The sequence below is a fragment of the Cyprinodon tularosa genome, unplaced genomic scaffold (genome assembly GCF_016077235.1).
Source record: "Cyprinodon tularosa strain WSP-4 unplaced genomic scaffold, ASM1607723v1 ctg162, whole genome shotgun sequence".
In the NCBI taxonomy this organism is placed as follows: Eukaryota; Metazoa; Chordata; class Actinopteri; order Cyprinodontiformes; family Cyprinodontidae; genus Cyprinodon; species Cyprinodon tularosa.
In genome coordinates, this window is record NW_024038460.1 from 573296 (window position 1) to 594772 (window position 21477).

At 41.2% G+C, this 21477-nt stretch overlaps 1 protein-coding gene across 1 annotated transcript; it reads right to left on the minus strand.

The window, feature by feature from the left end:
• Nucleotides 1-7309: 7309 nt before the first annotated feature.
• LOC119780549 lies at nt 7310-11783 on the minus strand. The gene is made up of 2 exons (XM_038280615.1): nt 10910-11783; nt 7310-9685 (listed from the first exon to the last, which is right to left on the minus strand). The coding sequence occupies exons 1-2, from the start codon at nt 11677-11679 to the stop codon at nt 8089-8091; spliced, it is 2367 nt and encodes a 788-aa protein (XP_038136543.1). The 5' UTR covers nt 11680-11783; the 3' UTR covers nt 7310-8088.
• Between the last annotated feature and the right edge of the window lie 9694 nt (nt 11784-21477).

A 21477-nucleotide genomic window follows, 5' to 3' on the forward strand; every position in this document is an offset into this window, starting at 1 on the left:
GTAATCCAATCATTTGATTCAGGTGTGTGGGACCGAGGAGGACTCTTAAATTTGCAGGTTAATAGCCCTTGGGAAGTGGAATTGCAGACCACTGCATCTTAATTAACATAAAAGAGAAGAGATGGGTTTTTGTAATACATTAGAGGCTTCCTCAATAAATCTTGAAAACTGACAATCATCACAAACCTAGAAGATTAGATCGATGCAGACAAGTAGTGGAGTAGGGGAGTAGTGAAATCCAGCATTTTCCAGCTTAGGCAGTTAGCCCAAATATCACTGACAAGGCAGCATTTTGAAGCTGCAGTCAATGGTTTTGTTTCATCCAGACTTCAACATTGTAAAACCTTATATCTAGGGATTAGTAATACATCGACATTGTGTCCAAAATTCTACAACACTGGTGTTAACTGGAGCAGAAAAGTCTAAGTACATCTCGTCTATCTTATTGTCACTCCATTGTTTACATATGCATTACAGGATCCATTTGAAAGGTCTTTTATTCATTTTAAAATGTCTCAATAGATTGCCATCCGCTTACATCTGAACGCTGACAACCTGCCCCGCATTTTCTCTGTAGCTACTGAGAAGATGTGTAAAAAGCTGCCATCATATGTCAGACAGGCCTCACCTCTCTGCGAGTTTAAGATATTTATCAAAACACACCTCTTTGAAAAGATGTTTTGTACCTTCAGAGATTGGCTCTTAACGTATAATGTAAAAAATACCCAAGGGTTCGGCTAATTAAGGCTTCTCTGTAGGACTTGGTGGAGATGTTGATAGTGATGATGATCAAGGTGATCATGTGTCCTAATGATGAAGTTTTAACGGAAAAGCAAAATAAGCAAGACAACAGTAGACCTCCAACTTAGAGAAGCTTGAATCAAAGTTCTTAATGGTTCTTTCTCTTAGAATCACCAACATACAAGCAATGGAGATGGCTGGAGGATTCCTTGGCCAAACAAAGATCAGTACAGCGACCTAAACTGTAGTTAGTGGACGTATTCAGGCTGAAGTTGTACAAATGCAAGATGTTTTTTTTTTCAATTGTTTAAAAATATGCAACATTCAACATTGATAAGTAACTGAAAGAAATCCTTCTCACAGATATGCTAGGTATGAAAAGGAAAGATGTCTTAGACAAAAAGCAATGTCATCACTTAAACAACATCACTACTATCTTCACATCTCATACCAACCTTGACATGGTTGCTGTGTTTAGACAGGACATTTTAAGATAAACAGTGTCTTTGGACGCATTGTGTATTTGTCATAAAATACATTATAAGAATGACTAATGTATTTTATCACATTGGAATATAATGTAATATAATGGAATGTATTTTGCTATACTGTGATAAATGTTTGATGTTTAAAAGGTTTTATTAATGTTTTCAAGTGAAAACAAACAACAAGAATGCTGTCTGGTTTCTGTGTGGCTCAATATATGGATTACCTTAGTTGTAGATGTAAAATATATATATATATTTTTGAGCCAAATTACTAAAGAAATAAAACAATTGGATGTAAAAAAAATCTGCTCTGCTTTAAAGATACTGTTAGGAGCTCGGTCATATGGGAGGGGCTCAAAATAGAACCACCTCAGCTGGGTCAGCTGAGGTGGTTTGGACATCTTTTTTTGCATGCCTGGATGCCTCCCTCAGGAGGTGTTCCAGGCATGTCCCACCAGGAGGAATCCCAGGACACAGCTCAGGACACGCTGGTGGGACTATGTCTCATGGCTGGCCTGGAAGCCCCTAAGGCTTTCCCTAGCAGAGCCTGAGGAGCTGAAGAAATCTGGGGAGAGGGAAGTATTGGAGTTTCTGCTGAGACTACCTCCCCCACAACATGTTCACATTTCAGTTCCTGGGTTGATAACTGTTAGGTTTATTCAATAATGATTATAAAATTAATGTGTGTGGGCTTATGAAACATTGGAGCAAGGAGATGCTCCACTCTGTCTTGTGATTCAGTCAGAAGACCACCCTGCCTTGTGATTCAGTCGATGGAGCATCCTGTCTTATGACCTGATCAATTGTTCTGTCAGAACAATACTGTTTTGTAACCATGTGTTCTTTTGATAAAAGACGACTGCATGAGAGGGTTCGGAGAAAGAGTTGAAAGTTGGGTTGGGCTCTTTCCACTCCTGCAGGAGCTGTTTGTATCTCTTTCCTGTGTGGACTCACTTTCTCTTTTACGAACCTACATTTTTGAACCTAACAGTAACATCTCGTGGTCACCAAATTGTCATAACTTACATCAGATGCTGTCGCTGTGCCAGGTCCAACTTTTAGGTTGATAGGAGCAAATTACCTCTATATTAATATCATCACTACTGATATTTCTAAACTTAACAAACAAGGCTGCTGGCGTATAGTTTAAAAAGTTATTACATGTCTTTGTTATGCCTTGTAAATTTAATACATTTTTCATGATGTATATTAATCAACCTGTTTTTGATTATTCACTCTTTCACTTTTTTTTTTAATTTTGTATAATGTATAAGAAATCTGATGTCAGTTCACTTATCTTTTGCATCGAGGTCTTGTCCGATTATTGATGATTTTCCATCACCCCATCATTGCCCGTGGCATATTCTCCCCATGTTGTCTGAGGCAGAGGGCATCCTGTCTTTCTCCTTAATATCTCCATATTAGCAGCTGCACTTCATCCCTCCTAATGAAGTCTGGATGTAAAAATTAGTCTGTCCCCTCTGCAGTGTAATCTTTTCTGTGGGTCAACATAAATTAGTCCACTGTCTCTCTAAAAGTCCATAGTTCAGGCTGTTTGACACAAATATTGTCCATCTGTAGTTTAACTGCGTTATACAAACAGTTAGACAGATTGTTATTCAACATTCAACCTTTTTTTTCGCTACACCATTTTACTTTTTGTTTAAAATAGCACATATTAGACTAATGTTCTGGTCCTAGACAAGTATAAAAGATTAAAATCATTATCTAATATTAAATTGTACTTTCAGCTAGTATAATAAGTTACCACAATCTTCTTGTCAGTAAAACATTATAACTTTGAATCATATACAAACATAAACTTACGATGAGTTCTTTTACACAGGGAATATGTAATTAAAAGGCGGCTGGAAGAATTTTAGTAACTTTAAGAGCTTTTCAAGAAAATACTTTTTCCACTGCAGGTTTAAATATAAAACAATCTAAGGATGGTTTTTTTGTGGTATACTCTTTGGCAATCTGTGAACATAAAGTGCACCGAACCCAGAAAACAACCCCTCAAAAAGCACTGGAGATATTTTGTTAAGAAGGAATCTCGGCCCCTCATTGCAGCCGCGGCTGTGGGGTTGGTCTATCAGAGGCTCTCCACGAGTGAACCGGAAACAGGATTACAGACAGCAGCGCTTAACAAACGGGCTCGCTTCTCCATGAAGTTCTCCCCGAATCACAGCTGATTTATGCAACTCGATAATGCCTCCATCATCACATCATACGTTTGTAAATGAGGAGTCATCCGTTGTTCCAGCCATATAAAGATATTCAATTCAATTCCATTCAGTTTATTTATATAGCACCAATTCACAACACAAGTCATCTTAAGGCACTTAATAGTTCAACCAGATCATACAGTCAAATTGAATCAAAGTTTTCTATCTAAGAAAAAACTGTTGATTGCATTGACTCAAAGGCAATCCCTCACACTAAGCATGTACCGACAGCGGAGAGGAAAAACTTCCTTTTAACAGGAAGAAACCTCCAGCAGAACCAGGCTCAGTGTGGCAGAGGCTGACTGGGGTTCAAGGAGAAAGAAGCAGACATAGAAAAGCAGCTGTAAAAGGCAGCCCCATCCAGGAAACACACAGCCAGGCAGACGAGCTCCGAGCCAGCTCCCATGTCAGAAGATGAAGAGAGCACATCCAGCCAGTCACGGTCAGAGAAACAGGACCACACTGGAAAACAGGCAGATCTCCAACATCTATAAACAAAGGTGTTGATGGCAGCAGCACAGCTGATATTTCTCTCCAGGATGGAGTCACAGCCAAATAGGAACAGACCAGATGAAGCTGCTATGAGAAAAAGCAGAGAGCAGAACGTTAGAGATTGAACAAACAGATTCTGCAGATTGGGAGAATAGAGACAGAATGAAGCAGACTGATGAAAAAGGGTCCCTATGTCCTCCAGAAGTCTAAGCCTATAGCAGCATAACTATAGAGATAGCTCAGGATAACCTGAGCCACTCTAACTATAAGCTTGATCGCAAAGGAAAGTTTTAAGCCTAGCCTTAAAAGTAGACAGGGTGTCTGCCACACGGACTAAGCATATTATTCAGTGTCACAGATCAAAGAACTCGCTGCTAAGAAATATCCACATTACTAAATCTCTGTCATGTACATAAAGAAAATGGTAACTGTATATCCTGACATAGGAACTGTTCTAATTAGATAAACTACTTGAGAAAAGATGAGTTTAGACATGTCACAGCTATTCAATATTAGGGTTTAACAGACTCACACACCATCAATAACAATAATCCTAATAGACTGAAAGGAAGTTAAAATAGGAGTAATATGATCTCTTTAAATTTAATCAGAATTCAGGCTGAAGTGTACTCTATTAGCCAAAGACTGGTATCTACCTTTAGGACACTTCCTTATAGTAAGTAGTACAATAGTCCAGCCTTGAAATAGGAAATCCATGGAATTCCATACTGACCATACTTTACCATTACCATTACTTTACCATACTGACATGAAAGCAAGAGTTTAAGAAAACTTTATACCGGTAATATGTAATTTAAATGACAAATCCTATCCATTCAGTAACTTTAGATGCCTTGTTAGGGTGACAGTTTCACCAAAGAGTAACCGTCACTTATTTATATGACTTTACAATAGATGTCAAGCCTGCTTCTGCTTCACGGATCTTTGTTGCTATAATCTGTTGTTTCATTGGAACAACATATTTTCATTTTAGCAAAGAGAAACTAAAAGTATTTAAATATGCTTTACGTGACTGCATTATCTGGTTTGTATGCAGGGTCAGAGGCTGGTGCTTTCATTCAGAGCCAGTGTACTGAAACAGGCTGTTCTGGTTGGTGTCAACTGTTTGTTCTATTCCAGCTATTTAGGTTACATACCATGACTCCTCCATCAATCTAAAACTCACTCATTTATGACAATTTGTAGAACAAGGACTTGTTTACATTATGTGAGATGGTTTTCTGCTTGTGTTGTAATGTGTATTTACTTTTGTAGTTGTAAAAGTACAATTTTGTCATATTTCTATTCAATTTCATTTACTGGATTATTGGATTTAATGGGTGATTAAGTAAGTAAGTAAGTAAACTTTATTTGTATAGCACTTTTCACAGACAAAGTCACAAAGTGCTTCACATGATAACATAAAAACAACACAAGTAAAAACAGATAAAATGCAATAAAAGCTATAATAAATAAGGGAATAAAACAACAGGCTATGTGCTTTGGAAGGCTAGTGAAAACAGGTGTGTTTTTAGCTGCTTTTTAAAGATGTCCACCAAGTCCAGAGAGCGCAGGGACAGGGGGAGTTCATTCCAAAGACGGGGTGCCACCGCTTTAAAGCACCGGTCTCCTCGGGTTTTAAAACGGGTCCGAGGAACCATAAGCAGGTTTTGACCTGAAGACCGTAGGCTACGGACCGACGTATACGGCTGGATCAGACCTGTCATGTAGCCAGGCGCCTGTCCATGAAGGGCCCTGATTAAACCAGTTTACATCTCATAGAAAAAACTGTTCACTGTTCTTCACCTAAGTGTGCATTGGTCTGTAGCAATTATCCTTGCAAATACAACAAAACCAAAAGTATTTGTTTCTCAGTGTTAGGTTACAAAAATGTAGGTTTGTAAAAGAGAAACTGAGTCTACACAGGAAAGAGATTCTAGCAACTTCTGCAGTAGTGGAAAAAAAGCCCAACTCAACTTCAGGCTTTTTTCCTCCAAATCTCCTCCTGCAGCCGTCTTTTATTAACAGAATATAACACATGGTTACAAAACAGTATTGTTGTGACAGAACAATTGATCAGTTCATAAAGACAAGATGCTCCACCAGAATCACAAGGCAGGATGGTCTCCTGACTGAATCACAAGACACAGTAGAGCATCCCCTTGCTCAAATGTTTCATAAGCATACATACATTAATTTTATAATCATAATTGAGTAAACCTAACACCCAGGACAAATATTTTCCAGATACTGGGGAAAACTGTACTGCATCTGCAGAGGAGCAGTCAATGCCTCCTTGTTGGTGAATGAGTTTTAATTTTCACATCTATGCATTATAACAGTATGAGGAACAGCCAGAAGAGTTGTTTAAGTTTATATTTTAGCCAAGCAAACTGGACCACTTCATATTAATCAAAGTAGCTGCAATAAGTTAAAGTAGAAGAAGAATGATCCAGTTAAATAAAGTATGCTCCCACTAATCTCACTGAACAGAGTTTTGAGGAATATCAGCACACTTGCAGACAATAATGTTCTACTTGTACAAGTAAAATTTTAATTGTAGTTTTATTAGGTTTTTCATTTTCCTGGAGACAGTGAAAAATTTAAAAGGAAAAGTCTGGTCAGCAAGGAATAATCAATAAATATTTTTTATATCTAAGACTAATATGTTAGCAGTTATTTAATGAATTTAATGTTAATGTGGTTAATACTCAGAAACCAGGTTGTGGCATGGCAGACAATCTGCATTTACAAAACTTTCTGGATGGTCCCATCTTCAATCTGTCCTGTATTCCTAAAATTCTGGAGAAAGTAGCTGCCTCACAACTTTACTTTAACCTAACCCACTATAGACTACATGAAAAATTCCAGTCTGGTGTCTGCCCTGGCCACACCACTGAATCTGCACTCTTAAAAATTACAAATGACCTCTTTATTGCAGCAGAATCTGGTCTCCTCTGGTAAGTTAGAATGCTTCATGATGTCACACTTCTAACATGTATCTATACATATTTCTCTGGAATGTGTTTTAATCTAAACCTTCAGCCAGAAAAATTAAAAAGTAGTCCAAGTGTTTATGGATTAATTTAATTAATTTAATGATTCAAACAAATATATCCACAGGATTACATGTAGAAGAATGTAAAAAATAACAACATAAGATAAAAATACAAAGCTCCTTCAGTTTAGTCAGATTTTAACAAGTTTTAGGAATATTAGTGTTCTAGAGATGTGCAGTATCAAATATAGAAGAAACAAAATTAAGATATAATTTATTCCAAAGATTTACTGGTTGATAGTGAAGAAAAACATTAATTTCTCCCATTAAACTTTCCCCTTTCCATACATTGATATAAGCAGTTTAACTTTTAAAGTACAGTAAATATTAATGCACAAACTCAATTTCTTTATCAACATAGATATATGCCGTATAAAACCCCCCAAAACCATAAGCTATACCATTAGTAGAGGTGCTGCTACTAAAACAAAACTAAAACTAAATGTAATTATTAGGGATGTCCTTTAATTAGCACAATAATCCAGCAGCATACTGTGCTCAAATGATGTAATAAAATAGTTGGCATTAGTATTTTACATTTGCACATTTCCTTCTTAATATTTTGGATAAATCAAAACCTAAATATACTGAAATCAACATTGTTTTCTTCCACTTTCAAAACACAAAAGTTACTTTTTTCTTGTGTAGACAAGATTTATGTTTGCAATATAAATAGGGTATGAGTTAGTTGATTAGTCCTTCAAAACCTGCCATAGTGCTCATTGTCCGCTACCTACTATTATCAAATAGTCTTTTCTTTTTTCTAGCAGTACTTTGTCTTTATTAATTGTTAAAACACTCTCAAAGATTAAGCCATTCCCCTTGGGATCCGGCACCATCATGCATATCAAAAACAGTCTAAAGCAGTTTTTCAATATCAGCCCTGGAGGTGTGGCATTCTATCCCTTTTAGAAATATCTTTACTTCAAAACACTGTATATTCAAATAATCAAGTCCTTAATAAAACTCCTACTACTGATCAGGCAGTTGAGCCATTTGATTTGGATGTGTTGAAACAGAGACACATCTAAAAAGTACAGGACATTAGACTGCAAAGACTGGATTTGAAGAAACCTGGCTTTTAACACTGTAACACCGTTTGAATTTTTTTGCCGGCTGATTTGACTTTTCCCCACACATACTGGATCTTGATTCTGGTCCGTTCATCACCTTTGTTTTTCATCTCCTCCAGTTTTTGAATCTTGTTTGCCTCTCCTATTTCCTTTAGTTTTTCAATGAGAAACTCATAGTTAACAAATGTGGAGACAGAAGTAACATTCAAGGCAATCCTTTCCAGTTTTTTGACATGTTGATAGCACTCATCCAGCAGCTGTGACTTCTCTGTGCGAAGCTTTTTCATGTCTTTGTCAAGGTGTCCTAAAAAATTCAAACCTTGTTCTCGTATTGATCTTCTTCTAATCTCATCCAGACTTTTCCGAACTTTCTTTGTCTTGTTCACATATCTCCACTTCCCTTTCACATGAGCCGACACTGGGCACTTTAAAGTACAAACAGTGCAGTAGCCATCTTTCATCACCTCACAGTCCTCAGGGCTTTTAGAACTTGAACATCCAGGATAGTGGCAGTTCTCCTCACAGATGGTACAGCAAACTGCTCCTTTGACTAAAACCATCAGCCACATCTCTCCTTCAATATCTTCTTTGTCTTTGTAGGCCTCATTATATTCTACAGTGACCGTGTCATCTTTTGTCATGTTTTCGTCATAGTTCTTCAGAGCGTCTTGGATCTGTTTAATCTCTTTTTGTTTCAGCTCAGACAGTTTGATCTTTTCTTCCAGGTTTTGGATGCAGGCGGACAGTCTGATACGTTCATTGAGAACTTCCAAGGTCATTTCTAGTTTTTGAGGCTCAGTGTTACGCAGAAAGGCAGTAAAGCCACTCAGTCCTCTTATTGCTATTTTGTCAGCGTTTTCATAGACTTTTGGTTCCCCTGTTCTCTCCTCATGTTGGCAGTTGTTAAACAGGAAGTAAACTGGCTGTTTCTTTTCATCTTTTGCACACTTAATATTTGCAGCTTCAAGAGCCTTAAGCACATCATTTGGTTTTCTTCCAGTGGAGTGGGTAACCAGGGCTACAATGTTTTTCTCTATGTCTCTTCCAAACAGAGACATCACTGAATTGAAGATGTACTTCAGTCGGTCACTGAGACGGTTAACACTTGACTTCAGCACCAAACCCACGGCATCAAGCTTGTGAATGCCATCGCTTGATCGAAACAAGTCAAATAATCTCTCACAGACAATGACATCACGATCATAACCTCTGGTGTCTCCAAAGCCAGGCGTATCGATGATGGTCAGAGAGAAGGGAAGGTTTTTACCTTCAAAACCAAAGACCTCATATACAGTAACATCTGATGTCTGACTCTCTACCTGATTTCTATTCTCGTCTTCTACAATCTGAAAGCAAACTTTATCCTCAAACTTCACTCCCATGGCATAGTTGACCATAGCATTGATCAGAGTAGATTTTCCAGCTCCTGTTTCACCAACAAGTAAGATGTTTTTATTTGGTTTGTTTTGTTTCTTTTTGCCAAAAGTCATTCTAGACACAGTCCCCGAGGTTATTTTTCTTGTTTTAAGCTGGTAGACAGCAGGGGGTCCTGGTTTGAGGGCAACACTGTTGGATTTTATATATTGTAGAGAAGTGTTGTCAAACCTGTACAAAGAGCAGAGAAATTTGGGTTTATTTAAATAAGATAAACATTTAAAGTTTAGTCAGAAACTGCAGTAAGAATATACCCCCAGTCTTAACATTTTTTATTTTACTGTTCTTTATGCTGCCCAACTGTGGAGTGAGCTAATAATATTTATATAGAACATCACCTGGTTACAGAACAACAATTCTTATGTTAACAAGGTAGTTGGACCCAAGATCTATTTTATCTCTGACAGCGAGTAAAGGGTTGGTGAATTCTAGAATATTTCCTTTAAAATAAACGCAATGATTTCATCAATTATAAACATGTGGCCCATTGAAACGAGAATATGCCTTTCTTATAGGGGTGTAAATCACATCCATCATGGCAATTCGATTCAGTATCGATTTCCTTACCTACCGATTCGATTATTTTCAATACTCAAGAATACATCACGATGTGATTCGATTCGATTAATTGGTTGTTTTTTTCCTTCACCTTACAGGCTAGACAATGTTTCAAATTTGAAATTATTCAATGACAGCTGTAATATCGTTATTTTCGCTTTTTTTTTAGTACTACAGCAAATAAAAGAAGTAGAAGAGTTGCACTCCACCTATTCCAATTAAAACCTTATTCACTGAAAAATAATAATACCCCTGCATTATAGATTCTTAAAGGCCTTGCATCAAAAAATACTGCCTTTTCCCTCCTGGATCCCAGTTTTTTTTTTGCCCTCATGTTCCTCCGTCATCGGACTAAACTCGCCCCCTCTTCCTCTCCGCCTTGGCCGAATCTAGACCCACAGCGTGTAGCACAGACCACGCTTCAATACTGAGCATAAATCAAAAATGTAGGTAGGAGGGCAAAACAGGTTTAGCGCTACCGCAGCACGGGAGGGAGAATTACGCCCAGGAGCAAATGGATAAAAATAGACCGGAGGAAAAAAACATGAATCGATACTCTTGCGGACGTATCGATTCATCGGATCGTCGGCTGTTGGATCGATGCATCGATACAAAAAGATTATTATTTACACCCCTACTTTCTTATTGTAAATATTTTATTATTAATCATAATCATAATACAGTTTTCTCTTTTGTTTAAAACACCAATAAACATGTTAAATAGAGAGTAGTTATCTGAGCCAAGTTATTTATCAATTAGTAAGGATCTGGTTTTCACTATGTGTCCATATAAAGAAATCCTTGTAACATAAAACCTTAAATATTGATTGGACTTACTTGCACTCAATGACTGATTTGGCTCCTCCATCCATTTGGGCATCTATCATTTCTAGTGCATGCAGCTTCTCTTTATCTCCCCTTTCCTTAATCTTCTTAATCAGGTAGTCCAAATTGATGTACGTGGAAACCGAGTTCACTTTAAGGAGAGTTGGATCCAGTTTGACCGCAAGATCATAAGATTTGTCTATCAAACGTCCCTTTTCCCAGTTCAAGCTTTCTATTTTCTTTGCAAGAGTTTCTTTAAATTTTTCCTGCTTCTTTGTATCTGTAATATGCTTTAAGTACTTCTTTTTACATTCCTCTTTGGTTATCTGCGCTTTCCTAGTCTTGGTGACATACTTCCAGTCTACTCTAACATGTTTTGAAACGGGACATTTCTCGCTACAAACAGTGCAAGAGTTTGATTTCATGACCTCACACTTTTCAGGGTTTGGGGCAATCGTACATCCAGGATAGTGACAGTTTTCCTCACAGACGGTGCAGCAGACAGCTGCTTTAAAGAATGCATTCTCACCATCAAGGGGTTCTTTAACTTTGTAGACTTCCTCTACCTCAATAGTGAACTTCTTGTTCATCTTAATCTCTTGTTTGTGTTTCTTCAGAGCCTCTTGAATCTGTTTGATTTCTTTCTGTTTCAATTCAGTTAGTCTGATTCTCTCTTGCATGTTGTGGATGGAGGCTGTTGATCTGATGAACGAGTCAAATGTAACATTTACTTGCAGCTGCTCTGCTGAGATCTTTTGAAGAAAATCTGAGAATTGGCTCATTCCCCTCTCTCCCAATCTCCATGCTTCTTCTAGATCTGAGCTAGTTTCCTTTGTGCGTGCCTCAGTTTGACGGTTATTAAATGTTAAGTAAAAAGGGCCTCTTCCTAAACCCTGAAAAGATGTTTCAGGTTTCGTCCCATCAGAGTATGTAATAAGACCTACAGTTTTTTTATCCAAGTCTTTACCAAACAGACACATCACTGAATCTGAGACATATGACAGCTGGTTTTTCTTTTTGTTTTCTGTTGCTTTCATCACCACACCGACAGCATGAACTTCATGGATCCTTTCCTCTGACCGAAACAAGTCAAACAATCTTTGATTGATGATAGCATCATATTTAAGTCCTACTGTATCTCTATAACCAGGAGTATCGATGATGGTCAGAGAGTAGGGCAGAGTTTTATACTCAAAGATCTCGTACACCATCACATCCGATGTTGAAGTTTCATTCCCTTCCTCAACAATCTTATACCAAACCTTATCCTCCCACTTAAGTCCCATGGCATAATTGAACAGCGCATTGACTAGAGTAGATTTTCCTGCTCCAGTCTCCCCAACAAGCAAGATGGTTTTATTTGGTCTGTTCAGTATTTTTTCACCAATAGTGACTCTGGTCACAGTGCCAAAGTTCCCTTTTTTTGTTTTCTTTTGGTAGATGGCTGGACATCCTGGCTGGACCAGTACACTGTGGAAATAAAGAGAATTTAGACATTGCCATCCATAACAAAACATTACCTTTAGATGAGTTTGAGTCACAATAGGCTATAATTTAAAAGTAGGGTGTGGACTTTAACACATTTATTTTGATAAATTCATTAGACACATTCTAACATGTTAAAAAAATGCAATGAATTGCATTTTCCTGTATACATACTAAAGTCCCAAGCAGGAAACTTTGTGCACCTCAAAATTTGACACACAAGCTGCATCACAGGAGTTTGTCAACTGGTAGTATTCAAGCTTGATTCGAATACCTCAAATCTGTATGGACATCTAAGGAGTGCCATAATAAATGCTATCTGAATTGTGTTGGAAGTTAGGAAGGCACCAAGACCAGGAAAATGTATTATTTGTGTTAGCATCTTGCTAAATGAGAAACAGTGGCCTCAGTTGTGTTTGTTTTAATTGACCTAAATGCTGCACAATCAATCACAATTATTAAGGTATACTGGATGATTTTAGTGAATTTTTTAAAAGACCCACCATTAAAAAAACCACTCTCCATTAAAAAAAAAATGCACATGCACAACACAGTACCCGCTCTTGAGCAGGAACACATATTAAACGTACATGAGACCACTGACAAGCCCATTTCTCCTCGTTTTACAAGCAGTGATGAAGAATCACTGGAGAAATGGATTTCTCCAAATAGCATGTCAAATTTTGCCTGTCAAGAAGAAAATTTGCAAATGAAGTATCAGTGGGAAGCCAGAGCTGTGCTTTCTGTGTACGCCATCACATGAAAGAATCTCCCCAAAACACTCTGGTCTTGTTTCTCTCCTCTGAGACCTCTCTATTCTTCTCATTCACTTTGTAGATATTTTTTCTCTTATGACCCTCGGCTATTTTCAAAGAACCACGCTGAGAAAGATCAGCTTAAATGACAAACAGATAGCTAACGGGATGAGCACGTAGGCTGGCGTTACGTAGACATATCACCAGAATGATTGACAGTTAGTAGGACCCCTTATTTAGATGATCCACTGGGAAAAATTACCGCTCACATCCCCACCATGGACTGTTTTCCCTGCTGCCCTCTGGGAAGAGCTAAAGTGCCGGATGCAGCTGCAGCGCCGTGAGTTGCCGAACCCTGATCTAGGGTCCCCATTAAAGGTATAGAGCACAATCTTTTATTTCTGGGTGCATCATCTAATTAAGTGGTCGTCCTAATTGTCAATCATTGAGGTGATATGTTTACGTAAGGCCGTCCTACGTGCTCGTCCCCAGTTAGGTATCTTTTTCTGCGCAGGTGCACTTTCAAGCGTATATCTGTGGTGAGCTATGGTTTCTGACAGTCATTGAAGTTCACCTTTCTCACCACAGTTCTTTGAAAATGGCTGAGGGTCGTATGTCTGAGAAATGTATGAGAAGAAAAGAAAAGCCTCGGAAGAGGCAGCTAAATCCCGGAATGCTTTGTGCTCTCCTAGTAGTATTATGGGATTAGCTGTCACAGTGGCCTGTTGTCGCCATAGGCAGTCTCTACCAGAGAGCGGCGACCAGTAGCAAAATGCCGCAGGTACCACACAGTGGAGGAGGAGTCACATGACCAACGGTGAGCAAACACCAGTGATCATCTGTCCAAATGGCCAGTTATGCCAGGTACTGCCAGTCCCATTAACTCCTGCAAAGTTAACTCTGAGGATACTTTGAGGATACGCTGGGGGAGTGAACGCTGGCACGACTTGCTGCCGCTGCTCGCCGGTATTTTTGTATTCGTTGCTCACTGCCTTCGCTCACCGGTAACTTTTAAACTTTTTTACTTTCTAACGGACAGTCTAATTGTTTTTACTGGGATTGTTTTTACTGGGAATACGACCACGATTCGTCAGCACTACAGGACTGTGTGAGTCCCAACTAGGCTACTACCAGTAGCTCACCTGTCCTGCCTCGTTTTCAGCCTCACCTGGCGTTTTTAATAATGTGGACCGGCAGGAAATACACCCTGCTTGTCTGTATCTGGATATTCCTACTGCCCGCTCACCTGCAAGTGGCGGGTTTGCTGCAGTATTCACCCGCTGACCTGCTCCGGCTCCGCTGTCACTCCCTTGGACCTGCGCCCGAGGCTCTCCACCTTCACCCGGACATCACCTTCCAGCCACGTCGGAGATACATCCACCGAGGTTCCCGTCGGATTGTCCACCGCAACGGTTCAACAGCAATAAAATCCATCTGGTCCAGCTCCCGACGGTGGATTCGTCGCCCTCCATGCTCCACCAGCCGGGCTGTCGACCACAGCGTGTTAGCCCGCCTAGCTCGGTCGGCTAGCACCACCACCAGCTGCGACAACAACGCACTCAACTTTGCTCTGCTCAACATCCGTTCACTGACAAGCAAGGGACATCTCATTCAGGATCTCATCACTGACCGTAAACTGGACTTTCTCTGCTTAACCGAGACCTGGCAACAGCCCCAAGATTACTCTCAGCTCAACGATTCCACTCCTAGTGGGTTTGTTTACATCTCTCAACCCCGTGGTTCCGGTCGCGGAGGAGGTCTCGCGATAATTCATCGCGAGAATTGGAAAGTCTCGCCGGTATCAGCTCCAGTTTCAAGCACGTTTGAATCCACAGTCTGCAAGCTATCTGGTCCAACTCCAACCATCATTGCTGCTGTCTACCGCCCCCCAAAACCGAATAGTGCCTTTTTAACTGAGTTTGCTGATTTTCTCACCCACCTATCCTCTCTCTCACCAAACTTAATTCTGCTGGGTGATTTCAATATCCACATGGACAACACCAATTCGCCTCTTACCAAAGACTTTACTTCCTGCCTAGAGAGTTTTGGATGTCAGCAATACACCACTACCCCCACACACACCAAAGGACATATTCTGGATTTAATCTGTTGCTCTGGTGTCATCCCCCACAACATAACATCTGATGAACTCCCCATAAGTGACCATTTTCTCCTCTCATTTGCAGTTAATCTTACTCTCTCAGTCTCTAAAACATCCCGCCTCATATCCTTCCGGAACATAAAGAAAATTGATCCCTACACCCTTATTTCAAGTATCCACTCATCCTGCCTCCTTGACTTCAATAATCTACTAACCCCTGATGATCTGGTTTTTCATTACAACACTGGTCTCCATAATATTCTTGACTCACTTGCTCCTCTAAAAAATAGATTTGTTTCTTTCTCTGTCTCCTCCCCCTGGTACACCCCAAATCTCAGAAACATGAAAACCAAAGGACGGCAACTTGAAAGACTTTACAGAAAAACTGGTCTTACTATACACAAAGAAATGTACAATAATCACATTATGCACTATAAGGACTCCATTGCCAGCACCAAATCACAGTACTACTCCAACTTAATCACTGCCAATCAACAGAGCTCTAAGTCACTTTTCTCTATACTTAACAATACCATCAAACCCCAGGACCCTTTCCCCCTGCACCTTTACACAACCTCCTTCTGCAATGACATCATGTCATACTTCACAGAAAAAATCAAGAACATTCACCAGAACCTTGGATCAACGGCTCATCTCAACAACTCAGCAGATCTCCCCCCGCCTACACATTTATTCTCCTCCTTCCATCCTCCCACTGTCTCGGAAATCACAGAGCTCATCCGGAAATCCAAATCATCCACCTGTCAATTGGACCCCCTCCCAACACAACTTGTCAAAACCTGCCTTCCCTCTCTGGCTCCCCTCATCTCCGCTATCATCCACTCCTCCCTCACCACTGGAACTGTCCCTACACCTCTCAAAACTGCTGCCATCACCCCGATTGTAAAAAAACCTGGTGCCGACCCCACCAACTTCAACAACCTCCGTCCTATCTCCAATTTACCCTTCATCTCCAAAATTCTTGAAAAAACAGTTGCCTCCCAACTCCATTCTCACCTATGTGCCAACAGCCTGTATGAAGAATTTCAGTCTGGTTTCCGGCCACTCCATAGCACTGAAACAGCACTCATCAAAATCACCAATGACCTCCTCATGGCATCTGATTCTGGACTACTCACCATCCTCATCCTCCTCGACCTGAGTGCAGCCTTCGACACCATCTGTCACACCACCCTCCTCAGTAGGCTTTCTTCCATTGGCATCACGAGCACTCCGTTGGACTGGTTTATTTCTTATTTTTCTGATCGCACTCAGTTCATTCAACTGAAGACCCTCAAATCCACCCCCTCCCCCGTCACCTCAGGTGTGCCCCAGGGCTCTGTTCTGGGGCCTCTGCTCTTCATCATCTACCTCCTTCCCCTTGGCAATATCTTCCGTAAATTCAACATCCACTTCCATTGCTATGCTGATGACACCCAGCTCTACCTCACCACGCAGCCATCGTCCTCTCTTCCGCCCACCTCCCTCAGAAATTGCATCTGTGAATTAAAGGCCTGGTTCACCAACAACTTCCTTCAATTAAACAGTAGTAAAACCGAGGTTCTCCTCATTGGTACCAAATCAACTCTTTCCAAAACCGACAGTTTCCAAGTCACTATTGATAGCTCCTCCATCTCCCCCTCCCCCCAGGTTAAGAGTCTGGGTGTCATCCTCGATAGCACACTATCTTTCCAATCCCATATAAATAACATTACCCGGTCTGCCTACTTCCACTTAAGAAACATCAACCGCCTCCGTCCCTCCCTTACCCCACACACTACTGCCATACTTGTGCACAGCCTTGTCACCTCCCGACTAGATTACTGCAACTCCCTCCTCTTTGGACTTCCTCAGAAATCACTCCACAAACTACAACTGGTCCAGAACTCAGCTGCTCGCATCATAACAAGAACTCCCTCTATCCACCACATCACTCCGGTCCTCCGACAGCTCCACTGGCTCCCCATACAGTTCCGCATTCAATATAAAATTATCATGATGACTTTCAAGGCACTTCACCATCTTGCCCCCCCATATCTGTCAGACCTCCTGCATGTTCCCACCCCCTCCCGTGCTCTTAGATCCTCATCTGCTTTGCACCTGTCTGTCCCCTCCGCCCGTCTCACCACCATGGGGAGCAGAGCATTCAGTTGCTCTGCCCCCCGCCTCTGGAACTCTCTACCACCCCAACTTCGAAATACGGACTCAATTCTCCATTTTAAAATACAACTCAAAACCCATCTGTTCAAGATTGCTTATTCTCTTTAAAAATATCAATTTCACTGTCACAGCCTCTGTATTTTTAAATGTTTTTAAATGTTTTTATAATTATAATTTTTATTTTTTCTGACACTTTTTATGTTTTGTACGGTGACCTTGAGTGTCCAGAAAGGCGCCTTTTTAAATAAAATGTATTATTATTATTATTATGCTATGAATTCCACTACATAGTCCCTTCTACAGTATATAGCGATTGAGGGATTTAGGGGTTAGGGTGGACGTTCGGGCACAGTAAGCTTGTATGAGCTATTAGAACTGTCAGGATTCCTGTCTGTGTGTTTCTGTGTTTGTCTCCCTTCCTCCACCAGGAGGCGCCTGGTTCTGGTCGGCCTCCTCACACACCTGTAGATGGTTACCTTGTTAACGGAGCGCTCTAAAGCTGCTGACTGCCACTACCTCGACGCCAGAGTGTTTGCCAGTTTTGTGAAGTCATCCTGCAAACTGGATGTTTCAGACCTTCTCTCCCTGGAAGGACCATCTGAGCTTCAAACTATGCTAAGGATTTAAACTGGAGGTTTGAATCTACTTTTCCCCAAGAGATCGTTTGAGCCTCACACTGAGCAAGGGATTCATCTCCACTATGACCTGTTCAAGTACCGCAAGAAATCTGAGTGGCAGTCAGCTTCTCCGTTCACCTACATACAACCGCATTCTGGGTAAACCCTGTTCGGCCCTCCACCGAATCAGACAAACACTGGAACAACAGCACACAGACTGGTGTCAAAGAGTCAACAACTTCTCTGGAAACGTGACCAAATTCTCCTCTTCAAGTTCACAAATCAAATTTGTGAACTTGAAACCTGAACTAACCGCTGTGTCTTCCCCTCACTTTTCCGTTCCGGTTGAGCAGAGCTCAGAGCAACACTTCATTCTGCATTATCTCTTCAATAAACCTGTTAAACCTTTTCCCCTGGTCTCTCTGAATTGGTTTCTCTGCATGTGGGTCCGAGCTCCCTGGTCGTGGAACGCTGGACCAGCTCTACACCCTCAGCAGGGTCCTGGAGGGTGCATGGGAGTTCGCCCAACCAGTCTACATGTGCTTTGTGGACTTGGAGAAGGCGTTCAACCGTGTCCCTCGGGGAGCCCTGTGGGAGGTTCTCCGGGAGTACGGGGTGCCGGGCCCTTTGATACGGGCTGTCAGGTCCCTGTATGACCGGTGTCAGAGTCTGGTCCGCATTGCCGGCAGTAAGTCGGGCTCGTTTCCGGTGAGAGTTGGACTCCGCCAAGGCTGCCCTTTGTCACCGATTCTGTTCATTACCTTCATGGACAGAATTTCTAGGCGCAGCCAAGGTGTTGAGGGGATCCGTTTTGGTGGCCTTAGGATTGCATCTCTGCTTTTTGCACATGATGTGGTCCTACTGGCTTCAACAGGTCGTGATCTGCAACTCTCGCTGGATCGGTTCGCAGCCGAGTGTGAAGCGGCCGGGATGGGGATCAGTGCCTCCAAATCCGGGGCCATGGTCTTCTCCGGGTCAGGGGGGGTGTCCTGCCCCAAGTGGAGGAGTTTAAGTATCTCGGGATCTTGTTCACGAATGAGGGAAGAGGGAAGCGGGAGATCGACAGGCGGATTGGCGCAGCGTCTGCCGTTAAGCGGGCGCTGTACCAGTCCGTCGTGGTGAAGAGAGAGCTGAGTCAAAAGCGAAGCTCTCGATTTACCGGTCGATCTACGTTCCTACCCTCATCTATGGTCATGAACTCTGGGTCATGACCGAAAGAACGAGATCGCGGATACAAGCGGCCGAAATGGGTTTCCTCCGTAGGGTGGCTGGGCTCTCCCTTAGAGATAGGGTGAGAAGCTCGGTCATCCGGGAGGGACTCGGAGTAGAGCCGCTGCTCCTCCACGTCAAGAGGAGCCAGTTGAGGTGGCTCGGGCATCTGGTTAGGATGCCTCCTGGACGCCTCCCTGGTGAGGTGTTCCAGGCACGTCCCACCGGGAGGAGGCCCCGGGGAAGACCCAGGACACGCTGGAGAGACTATGTTTCTTGGCTGGCCTGGGAACGCCTTGGGGTTCCTCCTGAGGGGCTAGAAGAAGTGGCTGGGGAGAGGGAAGTCTGGGCCTCCCTTTTTAGGCTGCTGCCCCCGCGACCCGACCCCAGATAAGTGGAGGAAGATGGATGGGTTGATGGATGGATGGGTCCGAGCTCTCGATAAAATCATGACAAGAACAGTAACTTTTAAACAGAGTGTGCATGAGGAGAACGGGCTTATGCATTAAGTAGGCATTCCCTCTCAGGAGAGGGTACAAAGTTGTGCATGTGCATCTTTTTCAAAGTGGAGAGGATGGGTCTTTTAAAAAATTCACGAGAATCGTCCACTATACCTTTAAATGTGGGGTCCATCCCCCACATCAAACCTTAGCGCTTTAGCTAACTCTCCCAGCCAGGATGATGCACCCCCAATCCCTCACAAAAACAAAAGTGTTATAAACAAAACAAAGCTCTTTTTGTATATGTATGATATAATGTTATAACAGTAAATGCCTGGGGTTATTACCCACAGTAGCTTTAATAGTTCCAGATCAAAAAAGGTCTAAATGTACAGTAAATTACAAGGGCTTCAGACTGACATCTCAAGGCTCAATGTCTCATGAACTATCGTCCACTAAAGTCTCTGATCCTCAGTTTGATCATCTAGATCTTTGGCGTTGGCTAAACCAGCTGCCCCAGTTCCTCTAGTAGAAAAATCAAGTCTGACCTAAAGACACTGATTCTTATCAGATCTTCCACTGTTTTGAATAAAGACTCGATAAGCTGAATTCTAACAGCAGCAGAACAAGGTAAAAAAGGAAAACATCTTGAGGATAATTTCCCAAAGAACGAATAAAAATGCATAAATAAAGCAGAACAAATAGATCCATCATATGTGTGATAGTAGCCGTAATAATGAGGGTTAACAAGGCAGCAGATAAACCAGTAGAGTCTTAAGAGAAATCTTTAGATTACTTTATTAAATCTTCATTCCTGTATTGTTCACTGAAGAATTTTCATTACATTATCCCTGAAAATGATCAAAATGATCATTTTCGCATAATTTGGCCACTTTTGGCACTGTGCCAAAATCGCATGCTTCAGCTTATTCAGTCTAAATAAAAGAAATCACTGTGGCGCTGCGCACCTACGCAAAGCAAACAAGTCAATACAGACGAAGCATCAAACAACGCATATTTAACACAAGTGTTGTTTATTCCCTCGTATGTGTGGCACAGCCCATCTGAAACTGCCCCATCATGGGTGAGGGAGCAAAAAAAAAACAAAGTTTGTGCCCTCTGACAGACGCGCTTAAAAATAGATATCAAATTCCACTCATGTATGCTTTTATTCTCAAACAACTGTTCTGAAATCTGGACCAAAGATGATTTATCATTGTCTCCACCTTTGTTTTCTGTCTCATTGTGCACAGTTCGCAAGGTATAATTTGACTGGGGGGCATTGTTATGTCATTTCTCCTACAAAATGCATTATAGGAGGACTATGTTCATACCTGCTTCTGTTAAGCTGTTGTCAGATATATGGAACAGATACGTTCAGTTCTACTGTGAGCAATATGAGGTTCCAACTCCTAAGAGTCTAAAACCTAGTGGCCCCTAATGCCCACAGGTTGGCAGGTAATGGTTATTGGCAATGAATTAGAAATCCTTGTCAAATATTTCATTAATATTTTAACAATGACAGCAGATGTGATTTATTTTCTCATTTTAAGCAATAGCTGAGAAATAAAATGCAAATATGTCAATATAAATGTGTATGAACAAATGCTTTGACTTTCCTATTCTGTTTCAGAGATTATAATTTCATAGTTGTACTCACTCTGTGTTCATCATGAAGTCTGAAACGGAAACCAGTGAAGGTCTCTCAGATGATTAGGAACCTGGGAATTTAGGAAAATATGAAACAGCATTTTTACAGTTAACTTGTGATCAAAAAAATTATGTATTTTCATAGGGGGCGGAGTGTCCTCAA